We start from the raw sequence: 22,951 nt of genomic DNA on the forward strand, positions 1-22,951 counted from the left end.
AAAAGGCAAGACTGTGGAGATAATAAAGAGATCAGTGGTTGCCAGAATAAGAGGGAAGGATGAATAGGTAGAACATGGAGGGTTTTAGGGCAGTGAAACTATTTTGTATGCTACTATAATGGTGGATATGTGTCTTTCTAAATTTTGTCAAAACCCATAGAACTACATCACTGAGAGTGTACCTTTAATGTAAATTATAGATTTATGATAATGATGTGCCAGTGCAGGTTCATTAATTGTAAAAAAAAATGTACCACTCTGGGGCAGGATGTTGATGGTGGAGAAGCCATGCATATGTCGGGGGCAGAGAGTATATGGGAATTCTCTGTACTTTCTGCTTAATTTTGCTATGAACTTAAAACTGATCTAAAAAATATATTATTTTTTTAATTAAAAGAAGGGAATAGCACTGGTTGAATTCCTTGTTTGTTGTTGTTGTTTGTTTTGGTGTTTATTAAATGACTGTTAGATTGAGGGCAGTGTACAATCTAATCCATGCAGGGAAGCTAAAACTTTGATAAAATCTATTGTCTTTTTGGTTTGAAGACTTGTGGACAGCTATCAAGGCAGCCATAGCTTTGAGAACTGAGAGGATACCCTCAAAAAGAGATAGAAAGAGAGAGCTCAGTTTTCGCTTATAAATTCTTCCCAGATCTCTGGCTTATCCCTGAAATACATGTGCACAAGGAAGACTTTAAACAGCTCATCTAAGGTTAAACTGACATTACTGCGACCTCCCCTAAGGGGAAACAGTCTTAAGTATTTGAGTGCAGCCAAGTTAACTACTTGTCAAGGCAAGACTACTAGAGTGGGTTGTCCTGCCTTCCTCCAGGGACTCTTCCTGACCCAAGGATCGAACCCACGTCTTCTGCATTGCAGGCAGATTCTTTACCTGCTGAGCCATTGGGGAAGCCCACTAAAACAAAGCAATGCCAAAAAAAAATAAAAATCACCTGTTGATATGACCATTTCACTTTTGACAAGGCACCCAAACAATTCAATGGGAAAAGAAAGTCTTTCAACAAATTGTGCTGGAATAACTAAATACTGATGTGGGAAAATATACTTTGACTCCTACATCACATTGTACATAAAAATTAATTCAGGATATATCAGAGCTAAAAATAAAAGCTAAATCATGGAACACCAAAATATCTTCATGAATTGATAGTAAATTAAGGTTTCTCAGAGAGGATAGAAGTAAGAACTACAAAAAAAAATTGATTAATTAGACTTCATCAAAATTAAAAACTTCCACTTATCAATAGATGCCATTAGGAAAGTGAATAGGTAAGTCTTAGACAGAAAATATTCAAAAAATCTGTGACAAAGAACTGCTATCGAGATTACATAAAGAACACTTACAAGTCAATAGTAAAAGGACATACAATCCAATCAAATATGCCTAAAAGATTTGAATAGAACCCTTTACAAGAAAAGATATACCAATGTCCAATAAGGACATGAAATGGCACTTAGCATTATGAGTCATAAGGGAAACACAAATTGAAACCAGTGAGATACCCGTACAAACCCCCTAGGTTTAAGTGAAAAAGACTTGACAGCAGCAAGTTTTGGTGACTAGGGCAACGGAAACTTTCATACAAATTGGTCAAAGTATAAAATGCTATAGTCACTTTGAAAAAAGGTCTGATAGTTTTTTAATAAAACTAAAGATACATCTGTCTGATGACTCTGAAATTCTTCTCTTTGGAATTTATCATGTCCTGCAAATGAAAGCATATGTTCATAAAAATATTCAGCAATTTTATTCAAGCTTTATTCAAAATAGCCTTAAATTGGTAAAAGCCTGAAAGTACATCAGTAGAATGGATTATGTAAAAATAAACAACTGAACAAACAATGGAATATAAAATGGACTATAGTAATGCAGTAAACTGGATAAGCATCAGAAATATTACGCTGCCTGAAAGTAACCTTATACAAATAATTGCATATTGTAAGATTCCATTTATATGATGTTCTAGAATAGGCAAAACTAATCTACAGTGGGGAAAAAAGACAGAAGTAACACTAGTTATCTCAGAGGGAAAGATTGACTCAGAAGGGGTGTGAAGGCAGTAACGCTTTCCATTTTGACAGAGGTTTGAGTTACATGATGGATGCATTCTTCAAAACTAATCTAATGATGCATTTGAGGTTTGTGCATTTCTTCGTAGGTAAAATTTGATTCAAAAATTAGAAATCTACATTGAATGCTAATTAATAATGTGTTTAGGAAATCAAATATATTGACTTATCTTGAAATGCATAAAAATGTAAGGTGAATAGATGAGTAGCTATGTGATAAAGCAAATATAGTATAATATTAATTGAAGAATTTAGGTGTTGTGTATATTTGGTTCAATTCTTCCAACTTTTCTGTATATTTTAATTTTTTTTTAGTTAATATTAGAGAAAAGAAAGCATCCTAACTGTATAACAACATCAGCTAAATTTTATTATATGATATGTGCCTTTAGAGGTAAGTTGTGTATGACAACATAGTACTCCTAAATTTTTTACTTAATTTTGAGGATTAAATTTAGACAAATACAGGTAACTATTATAACAACCATGTTTTCAGCTAACAATTTTTAACATTTTACTTTTTTAAAAATATAATTGTTTATACTTTAATATGTATGAAAAAAGAAAAGTGAAAGTCACTCAGCTGTGTCCCACTCTTTGCCATCCCATGGAATATACAGTCCATGGATTCTCCAGGCCAGAATACTGGAGTGAGTAGCCTTTTCCTTCTCCAGGGGATCTTCCCGACCCAGGAGTGGAACCAGGGTCTCCTGCATTGCAGGCAGATTCTTCATCAACTGAGCTGTCAGGGAAACCCAGATATTTAAAGGTAAATGGAGAATCCCATGGACAGAGGAGCCTAGGGGGCTACAGTCCATGGGGTTGCAAAGAGCTGGACACGACTGAAGCAACTTAGCAGGCACGCAGAAATCCTACCAGCAGGGCTCTTGAGTCAGAGATTCAAAGTTCACATACTGACCCTACCACTTACAAAATCTCTGGACCTCAGTGTCATCATCTGTAAAATACACATGCACACATACACCACAATATGCCTATGACAGTAAAAATCAAGATATGTCAGCTTCTGTTATTTTATTCTTTTTATTCTGAAGTCTACATTCCTTCTGTTGTATTAGATTTTCACTTATCCTACAGAAATGTTCATTTGGTTGTCTTGTAGATTTTCTCCTAAATAATGGAACAAAATTAATGCTCTTCACCTCTAGTTTAAATATATGTACATATATGTGGTGTCCTGTGTTTAGTCGTGCAGTCATGTCCAATTCTTTGTGACCTCATGGACTGCAGCCCACCAGACTCCTCTGTCCATGGGGATTCTCCAGGCAAGAATACTGGAATGGGTTGCCATGCCCTCCTCCAGGGGATCTTCCCAACCCAGGTCTCCTGCATTGCAAGTGGATGCTTTACTTCTAAGCCACCAGGGAAGCCCATGTATATATATATACCTATCTCCAAAGAAAATGAAAACACTAGCTCCAAAATACATCTGTACTCCCTTGTTCATAGTGGCATTATTTACAATACTTGCAAACATGTCCAAGACGTACAAACAACCTACGTTTCTGTTAATAGGTGAATGGATAAAGAAATTGTGAGATATATATATCACAATATTATATATCATATAATATTATATATTATGATATTATAAATTATATATATATATAAAATTGGATATTATTCAGCCATAAAAACTGAAATCCTGCCATTTGGAACAACATGAATTGACCTTAAAGAGGTTATAATAAGTGAAATAAGTTAGAGAAAGATAAAAACTGTATGATCTTCTTATATGTAGAATCTCAAAAAACAAAAAATAAACAAGAAAAGCTACTAACCAGACTCATAGAAAAGAGATTAGATTTGTGGTTATCAGAGGTGGGAGCGAGGGGAGGGAGAAGAGTAGTTGAAGTAAGACTGTTAAAATTTAACACTGCTCTATGATATGTAGGAAAGTTGTTAAGAGAGTAAATCCTGAGAGTTCTTATCACAAGGAGAAAATTGTTGTTCTTTTTATTGTATCTATATGAAATTATGGATGTTATCAAATCTATTGTGGTAATAATTTCACAATAAGTGTAGATTAGACCATCATAGTGTACACCTGAGACTTCTTATCCAGTGATGTATGTCAGTTATTTCATAATTAAATTTTAAAACTAAATATATATGTGTTTATTTAGATCCGTACAAATATGCTCAACAAGGTATTTTATTTGAGATATACTTGATGTACAATATAATATATAGTTTCAGGTATATAACATAGTGATTCACAATATTTAAAGGTTATATTCCATTTATAGTTATTATAAAAAATTCATTATATTCCCTGTGTTTTTCAGCATATCCTTGTAATTTATTTGTTTTGTACAGCCCAACTGGTTCTTGATAAGAGCGACAAGGTTTTTGACAAGGGTGCACAGCAGAGGAAGGATAGCTTAGCCTTTTCAACAAAGGCTGGATGGTGCTAGATACCAAAGACATTGATCCGAACCTCATACCTTATACAAAAATTAACTCAAAATGAATCATAATTTTAACTGTAAAAGATAAAGTTATTAAACTTTTAGGGAAAAAAGAGAATCTTTGTAACCTCACAATCTTAGACTTAAAAGCATATACATAAAAGGAAAAACTGATAAAGTGGACCCCAGCAAAATTAAGAACTTTTCCTCTGTGAAAGACCCTGTTAAAAGGATGGAAAGGCAAGTTACAGACTGGAGAAAATACATATCTGGCAAAGGGCTTATATCTACAATTTAATTTTTTTTAAACTTTCAAAGCTCTCCATCAGGAAAATAGTTCAGTTAGAAAATGGGCAAAATACATGAGCAGAAATTTCATTGAAGAAGATATACAGGTGGCAAATAAGCACAGAAAAAATATTTAGCATCATTAGCCATTAAGGAAATGCAAATTAAAACCATGATGAGATACTATGAAATATCTCTTACAATGTCTAAAATTTTAATTGAGTATAGAAGTGTTGGCAAGGATAAAAGAAACTAAATCACTCAATATTGTTGGTGAGAATGTGACATGGAATAGCTGTTCTAGAAAATAACTTTACAGTTTCCTCTAAAGCTAAAAACACACTTAACACATGACTCAGCAGTTGCGCTTTTAGGCATTTTATCTGAAAGAAATAAAAATCTAAATTCATGAGAATACCTGTACATACATTTTCATAGCAGCTTTATTTATTATAGCCCAAACTGGAAACAGCCCAAATGTCCTTCAATGAATGAACAAACTGTCCTTTATCCATAACATGGAATACTACTCAATAATAAAAAATAAATAGATTATTAATACATGCTCAAGGGAATAGGCTGAGTGAAAAAAATCTAGCCTCAAAAAGGTTACATATTATAAATCTATTTATATAGCATTCTTAAAATAAAATTCTAGAGAAAGAGAACAAACTAGTTGTTGCCAGCGATTACAGCTGGTGGGGATAGGAGTAGGTGTGGCTATGAAGTGATAGCAGGGTAGTAACTTTATGGTGATAGAATAATCCTGTATTTTGATTGAATTGGTATTAATAGTTATATAAAGCTATATATGTGATAAAATTGCACAGAGCTATGCACACGTGCATGTGTGCACACATGCACACACAAATAAAGGTGTGTATGGCTGGTTAAATCTGAATTAATTCTGTGGATTATACCAAGATCAGTTTCTTAGTTTTGATGGAGTACTGCAGTTATATAAAATGTGAACATGGGAAGAGGAGGAAAAAAAGCGACACTGGACCTTCCCACACAGTTCTTTATAACTTCCTGTAAATCTCTACTTCAAAATAGAGGTTTGTTTCTTTTTAACCTGTACAGTCTTTTATGATCCCTTCATTAAATAGTAAATCTAGCATTTCAGAGTTTTTAAATATTATTTTATATTAGTATGCCTTGGTGATAAGGTTATATATAGAGGCTGCCTAAAAACTTATTGACTTAACATATTTTTATGTTAATTTGACTAAGCTAACAGGACTAAGAACAACAAAAAAGTCTTATCAAGGCAAATAAGTTGATTGTATGAGCTTAATTTTGATACTAATAATTATTCTTGCATCAGGTAGCAAATTATATCACACCTACTTTAAAGCTTTAAAGTAACTTTAAAGCTAAATCATCCATTGGCTATAAACTTGGACAATATTACATTTTATTTTATTTTTTCTTAACTATTCATTTTTGGCTGTGCTGGGTTGCTACACGCAGGCTTTCTCCAGTTGTTGGTGAGCTGGGTGTTTGAGCTTCTAATTGCAGTGGCTTTTCTTACTGCATAGCACAAGCTGTGGGTGCATGGGCTTCAGTTGTTGAGGCTCACAGGCTCTAGACTGCTGGCTGAGCAGTTGTGGTGCGTGGGCCTGATTGTCCCATGGTGTGTGGAATCTTCCTGGACCAGCGATCAAACTCGGTCTCCTCCATTGGCAGGCGGATTCTTTACAACTGAGTCACGAGGGGAGCCCCACAAACATTTTAAATAATATACTTCTTTTTTTCAGTAGTAACTTTTGTGATCCACACTTTTCATAAAACTGATGAAATTAGGGATAGAATAGGCCTATTTGCTTATCCTATTTAAAATATTTCCTTCTTTTACATGTGTGTATTTACTGCCTTACCAAGTCTGACATTAAATAATGTAGGACTCAAAATGCTTGCCTCTGAAGTGAAGGGAGAGGTAAAATAAACACATATTTAGAATCTTCAACTAGTGGTATATTAAAAACTATTAGAAGCTTTGCTCAATAATGCCTTTACTCATTAAGTAGATATTATTGAGCATCTGTTAATTCTAGGATATTGTAGTAGAAATTATAGGAGGAATAAAAAATGAATAAGATATTGTTGTTCAGTTGCCAAGACGTGTCCGACTCCTTGTGACCTCATGGATTGTAACACACCAGGCTCCTCTGTCCTCCGCTAACTCCAGGAGTTTGCTCAGATTCATGTCCATTGAGTCTATTACCTCTGGCCTAAGATAACTTGCAGTCTAATAGGAGGCCACATGTTTACATATGATCAGGGCCATAGAAATGGTGTAATTGGTGTGAGTAACAGATCTGGTCAGGAAACATTTCCAGGCAGAGGTAGCATAACAACTGTGGTAGATCTAACCTATGAGGCTAGGAGGAGCTTCTTCATGGGGTAGTGCAAAGATAGGGAAAGCATAAAGTGGGTACAATGACCAGAATAAGTAAATCACAATTTCTGAATCCCAAATTGGGACACATAACTGACAATGATGAAGTTGTATTAATGACAAAAGTAGGACTGAGGATTTGACACCAGGATTGCCATAGATATAGGGGATGTGCAGTTTGCCAAGAGTGAGTTAATTGACCCCATTGGGTTTGCTCTCCTAATTCCATGTTAGAGACATTGTGCCTCCTGTTAGTTTTTAAATCTTGCTGTACTTTTCCATGTTAAAATATATTTCACAAATGAATTTTTATTGCAGATTCTTATTCTTCTAATGTCAAATAGAAAGTCACATTGACACGAGTAGTTATTTTGGAGACAGATAGTAGTGTACACTGAGAGAGTCAGCCTGCAAACCTAACCAGTATCATTCTGGCGAACAATAAATAGGTCACAGCATGCGTGTGCTCCTCTGCGGTGTCATTCTGACTTCATCTTCGATACGGTTAGGGTACGGTACAATTTAGTCAGCCGTAAGAAGCCACCTTTATGGCTACAAAAATACCCAGGAAGATATTTTTAGGCCTGAAGAAAAATTGCAACCTCCTTGTTTTCTTCAACTATATTCTTTTAAAAACTCTATGTACTGTTAGTAGTTTTCCTCACACAAATGGTAACATACCCATAAATTTTCAGAAGCATATAGCTATTCTTAGGGGGAAAAATTCCCATGTAAAGGAACCCCTGGGATATAATAGACCCCCACTTATTTGGTCTCTGCCGAATTATTTCTCTAGGTTTTCTATTCTGAGTAGGAATAAAAGGTGAAGAAGGTGCCAGACCCCTTGTGTTCATGCCCTAGGTCTACCTTAAGTGCCACTTTTTCTTCCAGATGTACTTTCTTCCCACAGAAAAACATTTTGCTTTTCTCTGCTTAGACTACATTCCTGATGCTACTCATTCCCATCCCTTAGGGCATGCTCTCTTCTCTCTGCTCCATTCAGCATCCTGCTTTATTTCTCTTGTAACCTTTTACTGGCCATGTTGCCTCTGCAGCCACGTGTATCCCACAGAAGTCTACTGCTCCTCTTCACTGGCCCATATGGCTACTGTTTCTGCTCCAAGACCAGTAAACCAAGCCGCCTTTCTTTGACACCCTATCACACCCTGAACCAATCACATAGTCCAGGATGAGCTAAACAAGGAAGGGAATGCCACGTGAACTCTCTAGAAAAGCAGACTGTCCAGAATTTTATTTAGATCACATCTTCTTCAATTCAGTTAATTGTGGTTGTACAAATTTTATAGTATTTTTTATTATTATTGCATGTGTGTTTGTATGTTTTAATGGTGGTTTAAGGCAGCAGTGCTGAAAAGACTGATGGAGAGCTTGATAATTATCATTCTGAAAGATAAAATGTTCTATGCATTTCTCACAAAATTATATAAAATTAGCACATTAAAATCTACATAATGCTGTGAAGGCATATTTTTATTAAACTTAATCTAAGTAGATAGAGTGATGAGAAATGATTGCTATGATGAAATTCTAGTCTCATTTTGAGGGGACAGAGTGTTATTAGAATCATTAAGATATACTAACTAATACTTTCTGCCCACAAATTTATTAGTTTTAATCACTGTTTCCTTTTATTTCTCTCCAACCCACCACCTTTCTTCATAATTTGTGTAGAATATAGTCTAGTTATCTCCCAGAAATTCCTCCCAACCAGCTCATGCTGGCACATTTGAATTTACTTTTCTGAATCATGTTGCCAAGAAAACAACTTAATTTCAATAAAACCCAGAACATTACAGAGATATTATGCTATTTATTCATGTATTTAAAAAGCAGGCAGGATTGTCATTTAACACAATTTAAAGGCTTAAAAAAAACTACTAAAAGGTTTCATGTATCATTTGCAATACAGTCTTTTTCATTTCTTTTTCAGAATAACTGCTAAATTAAAACTCAACTTTTTGGTTATACTCTCTATACTCTCAGAGAAGTCATCTTGGCTTTCAACTATCAATTTTCTAAAATAAAATAATCATTTTTTTAAAGAAATATTTTATGATCCAATGTTGTCTATTTGTAAACTTTGAATTTTCTTTACAGAAATAAAGATGCTAAATAAAAGTTTGACAGTGTCCCAGAGAAACAATGTATGCCTTGAAGAGGAAATGAAAAATCTGAAGTTGTTGTCAGATGCAGCCATATTGAGATCTCAGCAGATTCAGACATCCAAACAACAGGAAGTAAACTTGCAAACCAGATGCCATGACTTGCAAAAGGAAGTACTAGGTAAAAGAGAATTATTTTTTACTGTTGTTAGCAACTAGCTGTAATAAGGAAATGTATAAATTTTTATTTCTCTTATAATCACAACAAAAATCTTGTTTTAACTAGTTTGTGTTATAAATATACCTAATTATTACCATGCCAATAACTGATTCTGTTATAAATGTTTGCTATCACCCTTTCCTAATCTGCCATTTAGAGTGGCAAGTATTAAGTGAATATAGTAAAGATTTTTCAATTACAGTGAGATTTCAGGAAAACAAAGTAGAAGTTACTTTTGTATATCATCATCCCCAGTGGATAGTGGTTTAGAATACTGAAAGAATATACAGCATATGCTGTTATATAAGGTAAGTCCAAATTAGGTGTTCCTTCATTTTTCCAAATGAAAAGATTAAAAATTATGTTTTGAGAGCCTTGGACAAGGTTTTAAAATTTTACCTTAGAACATCGAGTATATCAGCAGTAAGACTGTGGGGATTTGTACTTTTTCCTAAAGGCAGTAAGAAATCATTGACAACTAGTAATCAGGAGAATGATATAACATAAGAAGTGTTTTAGCAAAATTAAGCTGTTAGCACTGTATGGAGGTGTTCTGAACATCAAAGAATTGGATTCAGATAGCCATTTAGAAAACATGTTTGCTGGTAACCTAGGTTACCATAAGACACTGAAATAGGGTAGAACATAGAACACTAACATTTTTTTAGGTGGTAATATGTACTAGGGGCTTTCCAGGTGGCTCAGTGGTAAAGAATCCGCCTGCAGTGCAGGTGATGCCAGTTTGATCCCTGGGTCAGGGAGATCTCCTGGGAAAGGGATAGGCTACCCACTAGTATTCTTGCCTGGGAAATCCCATAGACAGAGGAGCCTGGCAGGCTCTATGTTATTGTTTTTGTTTAGTCACTAAGTCTTATTTTGCGACCCCATGGACTGTAGCCTGCCAGGCTCCTCTGTCCATAGGATTTCCCAGGCAAGAATAGTGGAGTGGGTAGTCATTTCCTTCTCCAGGGGTTCTTCTCAACCCAGGGATCAAACTCGCATCTTCGGCATTACAGGCGAATTCTTTACCGCTGAGCCACCAGGGAAGCCTATGTTAGCACTGTATATAAATTACTAGTTTATTAGTAGTAATGAATTGTTGGTCCTCACAATGACTATGAGTAGCAGGTATAATTATCCCATCTTAAAGAGGAGAGAATGAAGGCCCAGAGAGGTGACATACCTGTTCCCACATAACTGGTAAATGACAGGAAATCAAAGCAAACCTAGCTGGACTCCAAGGTTCATGCTTGTTACACTGTGTCTCCTTGGCCCTCTCCATGGCCACACTAGGAAGGCTCAAATAAAACCAGAGTTGAGAGGACTACCCAGGTCTAGAGAAGTAAGCGCCTGGCTGAATAGACAAGGGAATGAAGAAGGTCACAGAGGGCTCTCAGCCTCCTTGCTGGGGAGTATTTAATGATGGAGTTCTCCAGAGAGAGAACCTAGTTTTGAAAGATAAGTTGTCACATGAATGTGGAAGCAATATGAAACTGGATACAAATTTTAAAATCAGGTATTTTAATTTGTCTCATGTCAATTAGTTTGTCAATTAGATTTTCCCAACTTTCTATTGAATTAGTAGAATTTTGCAACAATTTTAAGGGCACTTTATATAGCAAAGTAATTATTTATCTTCTATATTCATTTTTTTCTAATGTATAATTTGTTGATTTTTCACAGTAAATTGCAGCATATCAACATTTTTGTTTTGGCTATTATAAAATTATTGTCTTTTATTGTTTCCAGTTAGTTAGTTCAGAAAGTCCATTTCATTTGTAGATTATACATATAGTCTCTTGGATTTTCTTTCATTTAAGCCATTAATACAAATGCAGTTTGCCTTTTATATGGTATGAGATTTGGGGTCCAGTTTTATTCTTTCCATATGCATAGCCATTTGTGTCAGCATTGTGTATTACAATAAGTAATCTATCCTTTACCTACTAAATAAAACTACCATCTGTCATATGGCAAAATTTCAAAACGCTGACATCTATTACCATATTCTCTTTTCTGTTCCACTAACTTATTGGATGTACCATTAATATCATATTCATTAGACTTAATAGCATATCCTCACAACTGGTAAGTCTTTCTTCTTTGTTCTTACTTTTTAAATACTTTAAAAATATATATTTTTAAAAATATTTGGAAGTTTTCTTCAATTTGAACTTTAAGATCATTTATTCACCTCTAATTCAAAAACTCTGATAGAGATCTAGTAAAGTTTTTCTCTTCCAGTCTGTATACTTTTCTTACATATTCACAGGTAGATATTCTTCCACATAAAATTTAAAGTAATTTTATTCAACTCTAATCCCAACAAGAATTCTAATTGGAATTGTGTTATATTTATACTGATTTTTAGAGAGTTAATATTTTTAGTGATATTAAGTCTTATTAATATTAATATTATAAAAGTTTTCTCATTCAAGAATATGTATGTCCATTAACTTCTTTAACTGTTGTTTTTAATGTAATGAGCATCCTTGTATCTTTTACAATTTTACAAAAACACACTGCTGAAAAACTTTGAGGCTTAAGCAGAAATTAAATATAAAGTATTTAATATAAAATATCTGGACTTGTATGGTGTTAAAAAACACTATGTATCAAGAATTTGTGGGATGCAGCCAAAGTGATGCTTTGAGGGAGATGTGTAGCTTTAAATATTTACATAAGAAGGAGGTAATAAACTCAACATAAAAGGAAAAATACAATAAAAATAAGAGCAGCAGGGAGATAGAAAACAAAAAAATGATAAAGAAGATAAACAAAAAAGCATTGATTTTTTAAAAAATAATAAAATAGACAAACCTCTAGCAATTCAATCACAAGAAGAGAAAAGAAACAAATGAAAAATATAGGGAATGAAACAGGAACAATAACTTCAGATAAAGAGTAAAAAGAAAAGTGAATGCTGCCAACAACTTTGAAATCTTACATGAGATGGATGTATTATTAGAAAAATATATCTCACCATGACTTACTCAAAAAATTAAATGTTCCTATAACTATTAAAGAAATCAAAGCAATATTTTCTCACCAGAAAAAGGCTAGATTATATTTTACAAGCAATTTCTACCAACTTTCAAGGAAGAGAGGATCCTAATTTTATACAATATTTTCTAAACAACTGAAAAATTGGAATTATTTCCCAACTCATCCTACAAGGCCAGGGTAACCCTGTTACCAAAATCAAGACAAATATATTAAAAGTAATCTTATAGATACATTTATGTTACAAACATCAGTGTAACAATTTCAACTGTATATTTGATACTTTCAAAATATTTTGAACCACTTGAATATATTACTCATTGATAAAATGAAATAAAATTATGTAAAATAAAACTCTTAATATGCCATTCTATTATTTCAGACTTCATAGAGGAGGACAAATTTAGGACAGATTTGCTAAAACATACATTTCATAGTTATAAATAACTTTTTAAAAAATGCAGTCCCCCTCAAATCAAAGATTATTATTCTTATCTCTCTTTTTTTTCATCATTTTAATCTGATTCTAAGATAAGCCACTTCCTTGAATGGTTTTGTTTCTTAAAAGAACAGTAAAACACTAGAGAATGTGTCTTATATTGCATGTAACAGACAGTTAAGGGTTAAGTCAAGTAACTACCTTTCTATATTTGAAGAAAAGAAGTAATTTACTGACATAAGACAAGAGAAGAAAAGGAAAACATTTTCACTAACTAGGAACCCTCTCTGTGCCAGTCATTTGACTAGCACTAAGCATCTTTCATCTAATCCTCATAGTATTCTAATGTGTGCATGCAGTCCTGTCCAATTCTTTGTGACCCTATGGACTGTAGCCCGCCAGCCTCCTCTTGTCCATGGGATTCTCCAGGGAAAAATACTGGAGTGGGTTGCCATTTCCTTCTCCAGGGGATCTTCCTGACCCAGGGATCAAACCTGGGTATTTTCGGTCTCCTACATTGGCAGGCGGGATCTTTACCACTATTGCCACCTGGGAAGCCCCAATCTAAATTGTAAGCTTTTATTATTCTTATCAGACATAGAGAAGTAGGCCATGGTCACGCTGCTAAGATTCAAACTCAGGTCTCTGTTGGGCCAAAGCTTGTTAGCTGTTTAATCATTTCACTCAGTTCCAAAAAGGCATATGAAAACACTGAACTCCTTTTCTGTGTTAAAAAAAAAAGAAAAGAAGGGGATGAATTTCCACCCTCCACTTTCCTCTTACAAAAATGGACCATTAGCTTAACAAGTTTTCTCAGAATTAAAGCTAAGGAAGTGTTTCCCAAAATTGCCTGGCCACAAGAATATCCAGTACTGTGGAAATTTGTGTGGGGAGATAATAAAGGGACCTATTGAAAGTGTATATTCTTGCACATCAGTTCAAACACATTCAGTATCTCCAAGATTCTTAGATGTTGTACTCTTAATAAGTGCTCAAGGTGATTCCTGTGATGAGGCAAAATTTTTACTAGTTTAAAAATAAGAATAAGGAAAATAGGAAAAAGCATGTTCACATTCTAGCATAGTAAAAAAAAAACAGAAATGGCTTAATTTAAAAGAAGTGTTTTGTCACTGGTTCCACTATCATTTGGCCTTTTAAGATTCTATGTCTGGTCTCTTCACTCTTTACTCAGATTTTAGCCTTACAGTGGGAGAGTCTCTGCTCTTAACACTTTGATGAAGGCTGGTAACTGAAGCTGATGTGCTGAAGAAGTTATTAGGAATGAAAATTGTATAGCAGTAGTAAAAAAGATGAAGAACCGGGATGCTTAAATTTAACTTTAGGAGCCAGAGTAGGCCTGTCCCCTCAACCATCAAGGATACTGGGGTGCCAGGTCCTGGGGCTTTCCACCCTCTGCCACTTGAGAATTGGTACTTTTTAAAATAGAAAAATGTATATTATTTTTATCTACTTTTTTTGTAAGTGATTTTCCATCTTCTTTTGAGGTTTGGGGTTTTCTTTGTCTGCACTGTTTACAATAATCGTTTCACTCTGATTCATCACTTGCAGCTCAGTGGGCTATATGTTGAGGATCCATCAGTTCCTGGGAGGCATTGCCATAACAATGTTAATAAAATGTCTTTTTGTTTGTAAAAAAACATATATATATAAAATAAACAGAATAGAATAAAATAAGCATTAGTGAGATTTCTTAGTTGCAATTACTAAAAATTAATTGTACTAAAATCAAAGGATTTTATTGAAAAGATATTATGTAGATATTCAGAATCTTTGAGAAGGTGGTTAGAAAATGGTTAGAAAACCATGAAGCTACAACTGCTAGAAACATAGCCAAAATCATGCCCCCCCAGAACCATCTGGAGAGGGTGCAGCTGCTATGTCCTCAAAACACTGGACATCCTACATGATCACTCACCTCCTCTGGTCCCAGATGCCAGTTGATCTTGGAATAAATTCTCTACTGCTCCTGCTACTTTGTGTTGGTTGCTCTCATTTCAGATCTTGGGAAAATATATTTTTAAACAGTCTGGAAAGTAAGAACGGTGTTTAGCTCCCTAGCTCTAGCATATTTGGACTAGGTTGTTATAGGAGTGTATAGCAGCTGTAAAAATAACAATGTATATTTTTAGAACAGAATAGAAAATCCAGAAGTAGAATCAATTTTACTTTAAGTGTTATTAGCAAGTGGGGAAAGCAAAATTATGTAATAAGTGGTATGGAGTAACTGAAGCAAAATAACCCAAAGACACCAAAATAACCTCAAATTAAATAGGAAAAAAATAACAGGAAAAACTAGCACCAAAAAAAGATATAGAACTTATCCTAATTATAGAGGATAAAGCAGCACTTTAGAAATTGCAAAGAGTAAAACTGATAGGTTTTGCCTATAAAAATGTAGAATATATGAATTAAAAAACCTGCCAAACAACATAAAAATAGATTGAAAAAATATTTATATTATATATGGTATGCAAAGGGTTACTATCCAATCCATATAAATAATTTATTCAAGTATGTGAGAAGACTCCAAGAAGGCAACTGCTAAAAAACAGAAACAGAAAATTAACATCAGAAATATGGTAAACAAGCAAGAAACATTTAATTACTAATAACTAAACAAAATTAAAGACATTCACCTCTTTTTATTTTAGTACAAAGACTTTAGTGGTAAAGCTTCTCCCTTTCTTTGGTGATAGAAAAATATTATATTTTTCTAACCCATAAAACATTATACAAAATGCCAGCCTGGATAAATCACAAGCTGGAATCCAGATTGCATGGAAAAAAGTAATAACCTCAGATATGCAGATGATACCACTCTAATGGCAGAAAGTCAAGTGGAACTAAAGAGCCTCTAGATGAGGGTGAAAGCTGGCTTAAAACTCAACATTCAGAAACTAAGATCATGGCATCTGGTCCCATCACTTCATGGCAAATAGAAAGGGAAAAAGTGGAAGCAGTAACAGATTTTATTTTCTTGGGCTCCAAAATCACTGAGAACGGTGACTGCAGCCGTGAAATTAAAAAATACTTGCTCTTTGAAAGGAAAGCTATGACAAACCTAGACAGTGTATTAAAGACATCACTTTGCCGACAAAGGTTTCTTATAGTCAGAGCTATGGTTTTTCCAGTAGTCATGTATGGATGTGAGAGCTGGACAATAAAAAAGCCTGAGTGCCAAAGAATCGATGCTTTTGAATTGTGTTGCTGGAGAAGACTCTTGAGAGTCCTTTGGACTGCAAGGAGATCAAACCAGTCAACCCTAAATGAAATAAACTTTGAATGTTCACTGGAAGTTCTGCTGCTGAAGCTGAAGCTTCAATATTTTGTCCACCTGATGCAAAGAGCCAACTCGGAAAAGACCCTGATGCTGGGAAAGAATGAAGACAAAAGGAGAACAGGGTGGCAGAGGATGAGATGGTTAGATAGCATCATCAACTCAATAGACATGAATTTGAGCAAACTTCAGGAGATAGTGAAGAAAAGGAAAGCCTCTCATGCTGCAGTCCATGGAGTCGCAAAGAGTTGGATATGACTCAGCGACTGATCAACAAACCCATAAAGATGTTTGTGATCAAATAATCTTCTTTAAATTTATGTTTAGAAAACTGCAGAAGTTTATTTGCTTGCAAAGATCATATTTTTAATGGTGAGTGGTTAGGAATAATTTATCCCTAACTCTAATGAGATGGGTAATAAATTATCATATGCCATTACTTGGAACATTATTTAGACTTTTAAAATAACAATATGAACACTGGGTATCAGCATGGGAAAGGCTGTAATTATAATATTACATAGTAAAAAAATCACAAAATTATGTATACCTTAGAATTATGTCAAAATAGGTGTGTTTATGAATAGAAACCAGAAGAGAACAATAAAGATATGAGAATAAATTTTAATGTGATGGAAATATGGGTGATTTTTCCCTTATTTAATTTTTTCTGATTATAAAGAATAAACTTTCTTACCAAAAAGAAGAAAAATCTACAAATATTTCAAGACTCAGCTCACATCACATTCCATCTCCTACAATTTAAAAAAAAACCTCACCAAAATAATTCAATGCTGGTTGGCCATAGTTGTTATATTCATTAACTCCTCACTTTCATTAAGTGCAGTCCATATACAAACCAAAGGTGCAGCTGATCTGTTCAGTTCTTCATGTAGAAGTTGTGTAGTTATAGATGTAATACAGGTTTGTCTAAAGGACAGTGTAATTGCAGGGCAAAATAGCACAAAATTTCAAGACAAAATTAGGTTTCTGCTGCTTGTAAAAAATAGGTTCACTCCATGGGTAACAGCATTCAAACTGTGTTAAGAAAGAAAGAAACCATCTTAAATTAAGGCTATCTGTTACCGCTCTCTTGGTTGAAACCATTGGAAATCGATAGGTTGTAGTGGACAGGATCATTAAAGCTTTTCTTAACTCAAGATGACAAGTACCACTTCCTATGAACCTACCCATGAAGGGAACTAGGTTTGTTGTTTTGTTTTTTGGATTTTTTTTTTTTTTACCCCACAGCAATCTTATTTCCATATCAAGTTCTCTGTTAAAATTGTCAGAACATTTAGAATGTTTTTTAATGTCCCTCTTACTTTATCCACAAGTACCCTTGGGTGAACTGATTGCACCAACATATTGTTTCTCTTCAGTTCATTTTACAAAAGTGGGTACAGTGGCTTAGGAAAGCTATAGAACTACAAGTGCAGGAAAGACAGCAAAATTTCCATCTCAGGTCTTGGCAGTATTGTATTTCCATACTTGGTACACTTTTTTCTCCCATCTAGGGTCCATGGGGGAGTTTTACAGGTGCTCCCATTTCCAGTGGTCCAAGGCAGCCCCTCTGCTACTCTCCTGTCAGTAGCTGTTTTCTATTTGTTGTAATCTGCTTTTGCCTGTGCTCACTATCCATTGACCTATACGCCAGGCTCTTGCCACAACTCATCTTTTTCCATCGCTTGGTGCTGGGCTAACCATATCCTGGGAATAAGTTCAATTTTTCAGCAAATAATTATTTGGCATTAACCACACACCAGCCAACTGGCCTCATCTTCACTTTGACTTGTGGTGTGCAGATACTGCCCACCTCTTCACAGGTCTTCATGGGACGTCTGAGTCCTCGCCCCACGCTGGTTATATGTGCCAACACTCTTAATTTTAGCCTTTCTTAACAGCCTTTTTTTGTCCTTTATATTAAGAACATGCTATAAATTTCTCTAGCTCCAATTTTGTAGCCATTCAAATTACCTTTACTTTCTCTACTATTTTACATTTACTTTCCTAATTCTCATAAACTTTAACAATCTTACTTCTTAGTCTGCTTTCTTTTAAATACATGCCTAATTTTTCAATTACTAATGAATTAATGTGCTTAAGATTTTCCAGTATCTCAATAATCATCACTGATAGCTTTTTCAGCTTATTAATATCTTTTCAGAAATAATGTCAATTATTTGAGAAGAGGAAAAGCCATGCATCACAGTGAATATCTTCTCCCCAGACAAATCACTGGATTAACATAATGAACATAGCATTTTAGAGTTTCTTGGGGCAGATGAAAATAAGGGCAGACTGATACTGTTCATCTCTTGACTCTCCCTGTGTCTTGTTTTAAAGAAGCATAATTACTTGTTCAAAGAATACACTAGAAAGTATTTAAATTCATTTTTTGATATGAGCTTTGTAAATGACTTTTTGTAATTAATAATCTTAAATCCAGTTTTTAAGTATTTGCATTGTTTATATTCCTTCTTACAAGTCCTACTCCTGGCTTCTCCACAGTTGCAGAACCAGCTTTTAAGTGAGTGATAAGCATCACTCATTCCTTTCTAGTACTAGTTAAACTTCTCCCCTTCTGTTTTCTAGCCTAATTTATCTGCCCTACCTTCTGTCCCCTGTTTTTTCCTTCAGAGCATTCAAAGGTTTTACTGTTAATTTCCCCTGTATCTTGCAATCTCTAATTTCGTCTCACTTGCACTTTTATACTGTGGCTTATTATTTATGCTCTTAGTTGTTGCTAAATCTCTCTTAGGTTCTCTCTCTTAATAAATGAATTAGCATGTTATACTTTTAACTAGCACGAAATATTTTTTATATTCTGAATTTTTTAAACCTGTGCTGTATACTGTGTCATTATTCTGTGTACTTATAAATAGAATTTAAAAGTTCTAATATTTCATGTAAATATTTTTATTTTTACACTGATACTTTTTCTTTTAAATCACTATTGAACAATTTCAACTTTAATCCAAGTATATAGTCTTTATGATCTTTACTTTTCTACATAAAAACTTTTCTTTGTTTGGCCCACATTTTCCCTTTGCCTTTTGAAACATAAATGCTTGAAAATGTAAGTTCATATGATAATTCTAGTCCATATATTTGATAGTGGTGTAAGAGTAAATCATAAGCACTAATTAGCAGCTTAACTCTTAATGCCAAACTTTCATCCTTTTCATAGGAAAGCTTATAATATGAAATTTTAGAAGCTAAATTCTCAGTTCCCTTTTAGAGATTTATTTACACAACTTTTGTAATTTTATGTTTAGCTCACACTAATATAACTTCCAAATGCATAATTTATCTCAATTGATAATACTCCTCTTAGAGGTCATTGTGACCCACAAACCCATCCATTTAAATGATTTTCCTTCCACCTAGTAGAATAGAGTGTCCTTTACTTTTTGTCAGCAGTCACAAATATTGGAAGACAGAGTTCAGATAAATCACTTTAGCATTAATGTTCTTCCTAAAATTTATTTGCCCAACTTTAAAATTTATTCCTAGTGAAAACACTTTTGGGTATTTTTTCTCTCAGGAAACTTTTTGGTGTAATAAATAATACATAAGTATTTTACTTAAATTGTTTTGCACGTATGTTTTAACATCCTAGCTGAACTTTTAAAGAATAGCCTTACTGAGAAATATCTTAAATATCATAAAATTTATGCATTTTAAGTGTACAAACTCAGTGATTTTTAGGATATTTACAGAATTTATGACCATCACCATGATCTAATTTTAGAACACTTCTATAACCAAAAGAAACCTCTTGGTCATTTATTTCCCTTGCCCTCCTGCCCCTCCCCCATGAGTCATTCATTTACTTTCTTTCTGTGTAGATTTCCCCATTCTAGACATTTCATATAAATAGAATCATATAACGTGATCACTTAACGTGATCTTTCTTGTCTAACTTATTTGACTTAGCATAATGTTTTTGAGTTTCATGCATGTTGTGTAATGTATAAGTACTACATCCCTTAATGAGTAGCTCCTGTGTTAAATTGGGAAAAAAACAGTGACACGGTTCAGTTTTTAAAAGTAACTGGTTCAGGAATCAAACACTTCTGCTTTCTGGCAAGTTTATGCCTTTTACAGGACTTCTGAATAAGTTATCAATTTCTCTGACTCAGTTACTTCATCTATAAAGTGGGAATATGATCAATTCAGTTCAGTCGTGTCTGACTCTTTGCAGCACACCAGGCTTCTCTGTCCACCACCAACTCCTGGAGCTTGCCCAAACTCATGTTCATCAAGTCTGTGATGCCATTCAACCATCTTGTCCTCCATCATCCCCTTCTCCTCCTGCCTTCAATCTTTCCCAGCATCAGGGGTCTTTTCTAATAAGTTGGCTCTTTGCAACAGGCGGCCAAAGTATTGGAGTTTCAGCTTCAGCATCAGTCCTTCCAGTGACTATTCAGGATTGATTCCCTTCAGGATGGACTGGTTGGATCTCCTTGCAGTCCAAGGGACTCTCAAGAGTCTTCTCCAACACCACAGTCCAAAAGCATCAATTCTTTGGCACTCAGCTTTCTTTATGGTCCAACTCTCACATCCATACATGACTACTGGATAAATCATAGTTCTGACTATATGGACCTTTGTCAGCAAAGTAGTATCTCTGTTTTTTAATATAATGTCTGGGTTTGGTTCAGCTGGTAAAGAGTCCACCTGCAATGTGGGAGACCTGAGTTCAATCCTTGGGTTGGGAAGATTCCCTAGAAAAGGGAGGGGCTACCCACTCTAGTATACTGTCCTGAAGAATTCCATGGACTGTATAGTCCATGGGGTTGCAAAGAGTCAGACACAACTGAGAGACTTCAGTTTCTCTTTCACTAGGTTTATCATAGTTTTTCTTCCAAGGAGCAAGTGTCTTTTAATTTCATGGCTGCAGTCACCATCTGCAGTGATTTTGGAGCCCAGAAAATAAAGTTTCTCACTGTTTCCATTGTTTCCTCATCTGTTTGCCATGAAGTGATGGGACTGGATGCCATGATCTTAGTTTTTTGCATGTTGCATTTTAAACCAGCTTTTTCACTCTTCTCCTTCACTTTCATCAAGAGGCTGTTTAGTTCCTCTTTGCTTTCCTGCCATAGGGGTGGTTTCATCTGCATGTTTGAGGTTATTGATACTTCTCCCAGTAATCTTGATTCTAGCTTGTAGCTTTCCTTAACTACGTTGTAGTGTTAAGAGAGTCAACAAGACAAAACATAGGAACACAAAAGAACTGCACAAATAGAGACTGTTAAACCAACGTTTTAAAGTGGTTTTTCCTCGTGTGAGAGCAAACCAAATGGTTATGTTTAGGATAAAAGTATTAGAATTTCCTTCAATACTCCTTTAATAACCAATGAAAACTATGAATTTTAATTTACTCAAAAAAATCTGCCTCCACTAATTTGTTTTCAGTCAGCATTGGCTAGTTGTGACAGCAGTTAGCCTGCTCTTAGAACACATTGCTCAAGAAGGGAGTGGCTGTGATTAATTCAGGAGTCATCTCATGCATGGCAAATGGAAGACTCTCTGAACAGAGTTCCACTGTGACCTTACCTGCAAGGCACGATTTTCAAAGGGAGTTCACTGTGGTGAATTGACCAGCCCTATGATTGCTTTTGAAGCCTTGAGCTCCAGAAGGAATAACATAACCTTGGCTTCCAAAACAGAAGAAATGCTGATTTTACAAATAGAAAGCTAGGGAGGTTTAAAGTAATCCTTAGTTTTGCTAAATCCAACAGCTGTTTTTTCTTTAATGGAAAAAAAAATTCTTTGTTTCAAAACAGATTTTCTCAAAGAGAAGGAAGTAGGAGTAGAGGTAGGGAAGGAGGTAACGCTTAAATTCTTTTTTTTTTTTAAATTCTTTTCCATTTTGGCTTATCATAGAATATTCCAACAGATCTTAAAAGAGGCTAGCTTGACATTGGGATACTGTTTGGGATGCTTCTATACCCAAAAGCAGGGATTTCACACACACACACACACACACACACACCCCCACAAAAAAATACATGGATAACCTACAGACTCTAGACAAATTGCAAACCAGATGATCTCAACTAGAACCCAGAGAGTTCTTGTATAAAAAGAGGTCACAATTGGAATATGGAGACCAATAAAAGGACCTATTGTAGAAGCCATTTCATCTTTGATCACTGGAGTCTTATAAGATTATTTTTGTTTCCTTTGTCATCTGCTCCTGACTTTGAGCTTTCCTAGAAATATTATCTCTATTTTACATATTTTCTTCATATTACAGATGTTCAAATCTTAGAATTTTCTTCACTGCTCTTAGGCATCCACTCATTAGGATGGTTATCTCTTCTCTGAGATTCCTTTCTCACCTTTGGGATAGCTGTTATTCTGGTTCATTCTCTAGTCATATTTCACCTGTGCCAAGGCAACCTTTTTACTCTCCCTCCTTCCCCTCCAGCATGATTTTTCTCTTTTAAGGCTAGATCTTAGCCTTGCAACTTTCTCTGACTTTTTTTTGACTGTACCATCACCCTTAGGTCCTTGAGTTAAATTTAGACATCTTTTTTTTTTTTTTTTTAATTTAATCCTGTGGACTCTGCCCTTTGCCTTAATTCCTAAATCTACCTCTCTCAGAAAGATTAGCACCATTCATTCTTTTTTCATTACTGAAATAT

At 34.7% G+C, this 22,951-nt stretch overlaps 1 protein-coding gene across 1 annotated transcript in view; it reads left to right on the plus strand.

The window, feature by feature from the left end:
* LEKR1 (leucine, glutamate and lysine rich 1) overlaps positions 1-22,951 on the plus strand; it is a 209,108-nt gene that overhangs the window by 81,949 nt on the left and 104,208 nt on the right. The window contains exon 6 of the mRNA XM_043875221.1: positions 9,331-9,516. Coding sequence (XP_043731156.1) covers positions 9,331-9,516 — 186 coding nt within the window. The remainder of the gene's footprint in view (positions 1-9,330; positions 9,517-22,951) is intronic.

This window comes from Cervus elaphus, chromosome 19 (assembly GCF_910594005.1).
Source record: "Cervus elaphus chromosome 19, mCerEla1.1, whole genome shotgun sequence".
NCBI classification, from domain to species: domain Eukaryota; kingdom Metazoa; phylum Chordata; class Mammalia; order Artiodactyla; family Cervidae; genus Cervus; species Cervus elaphus.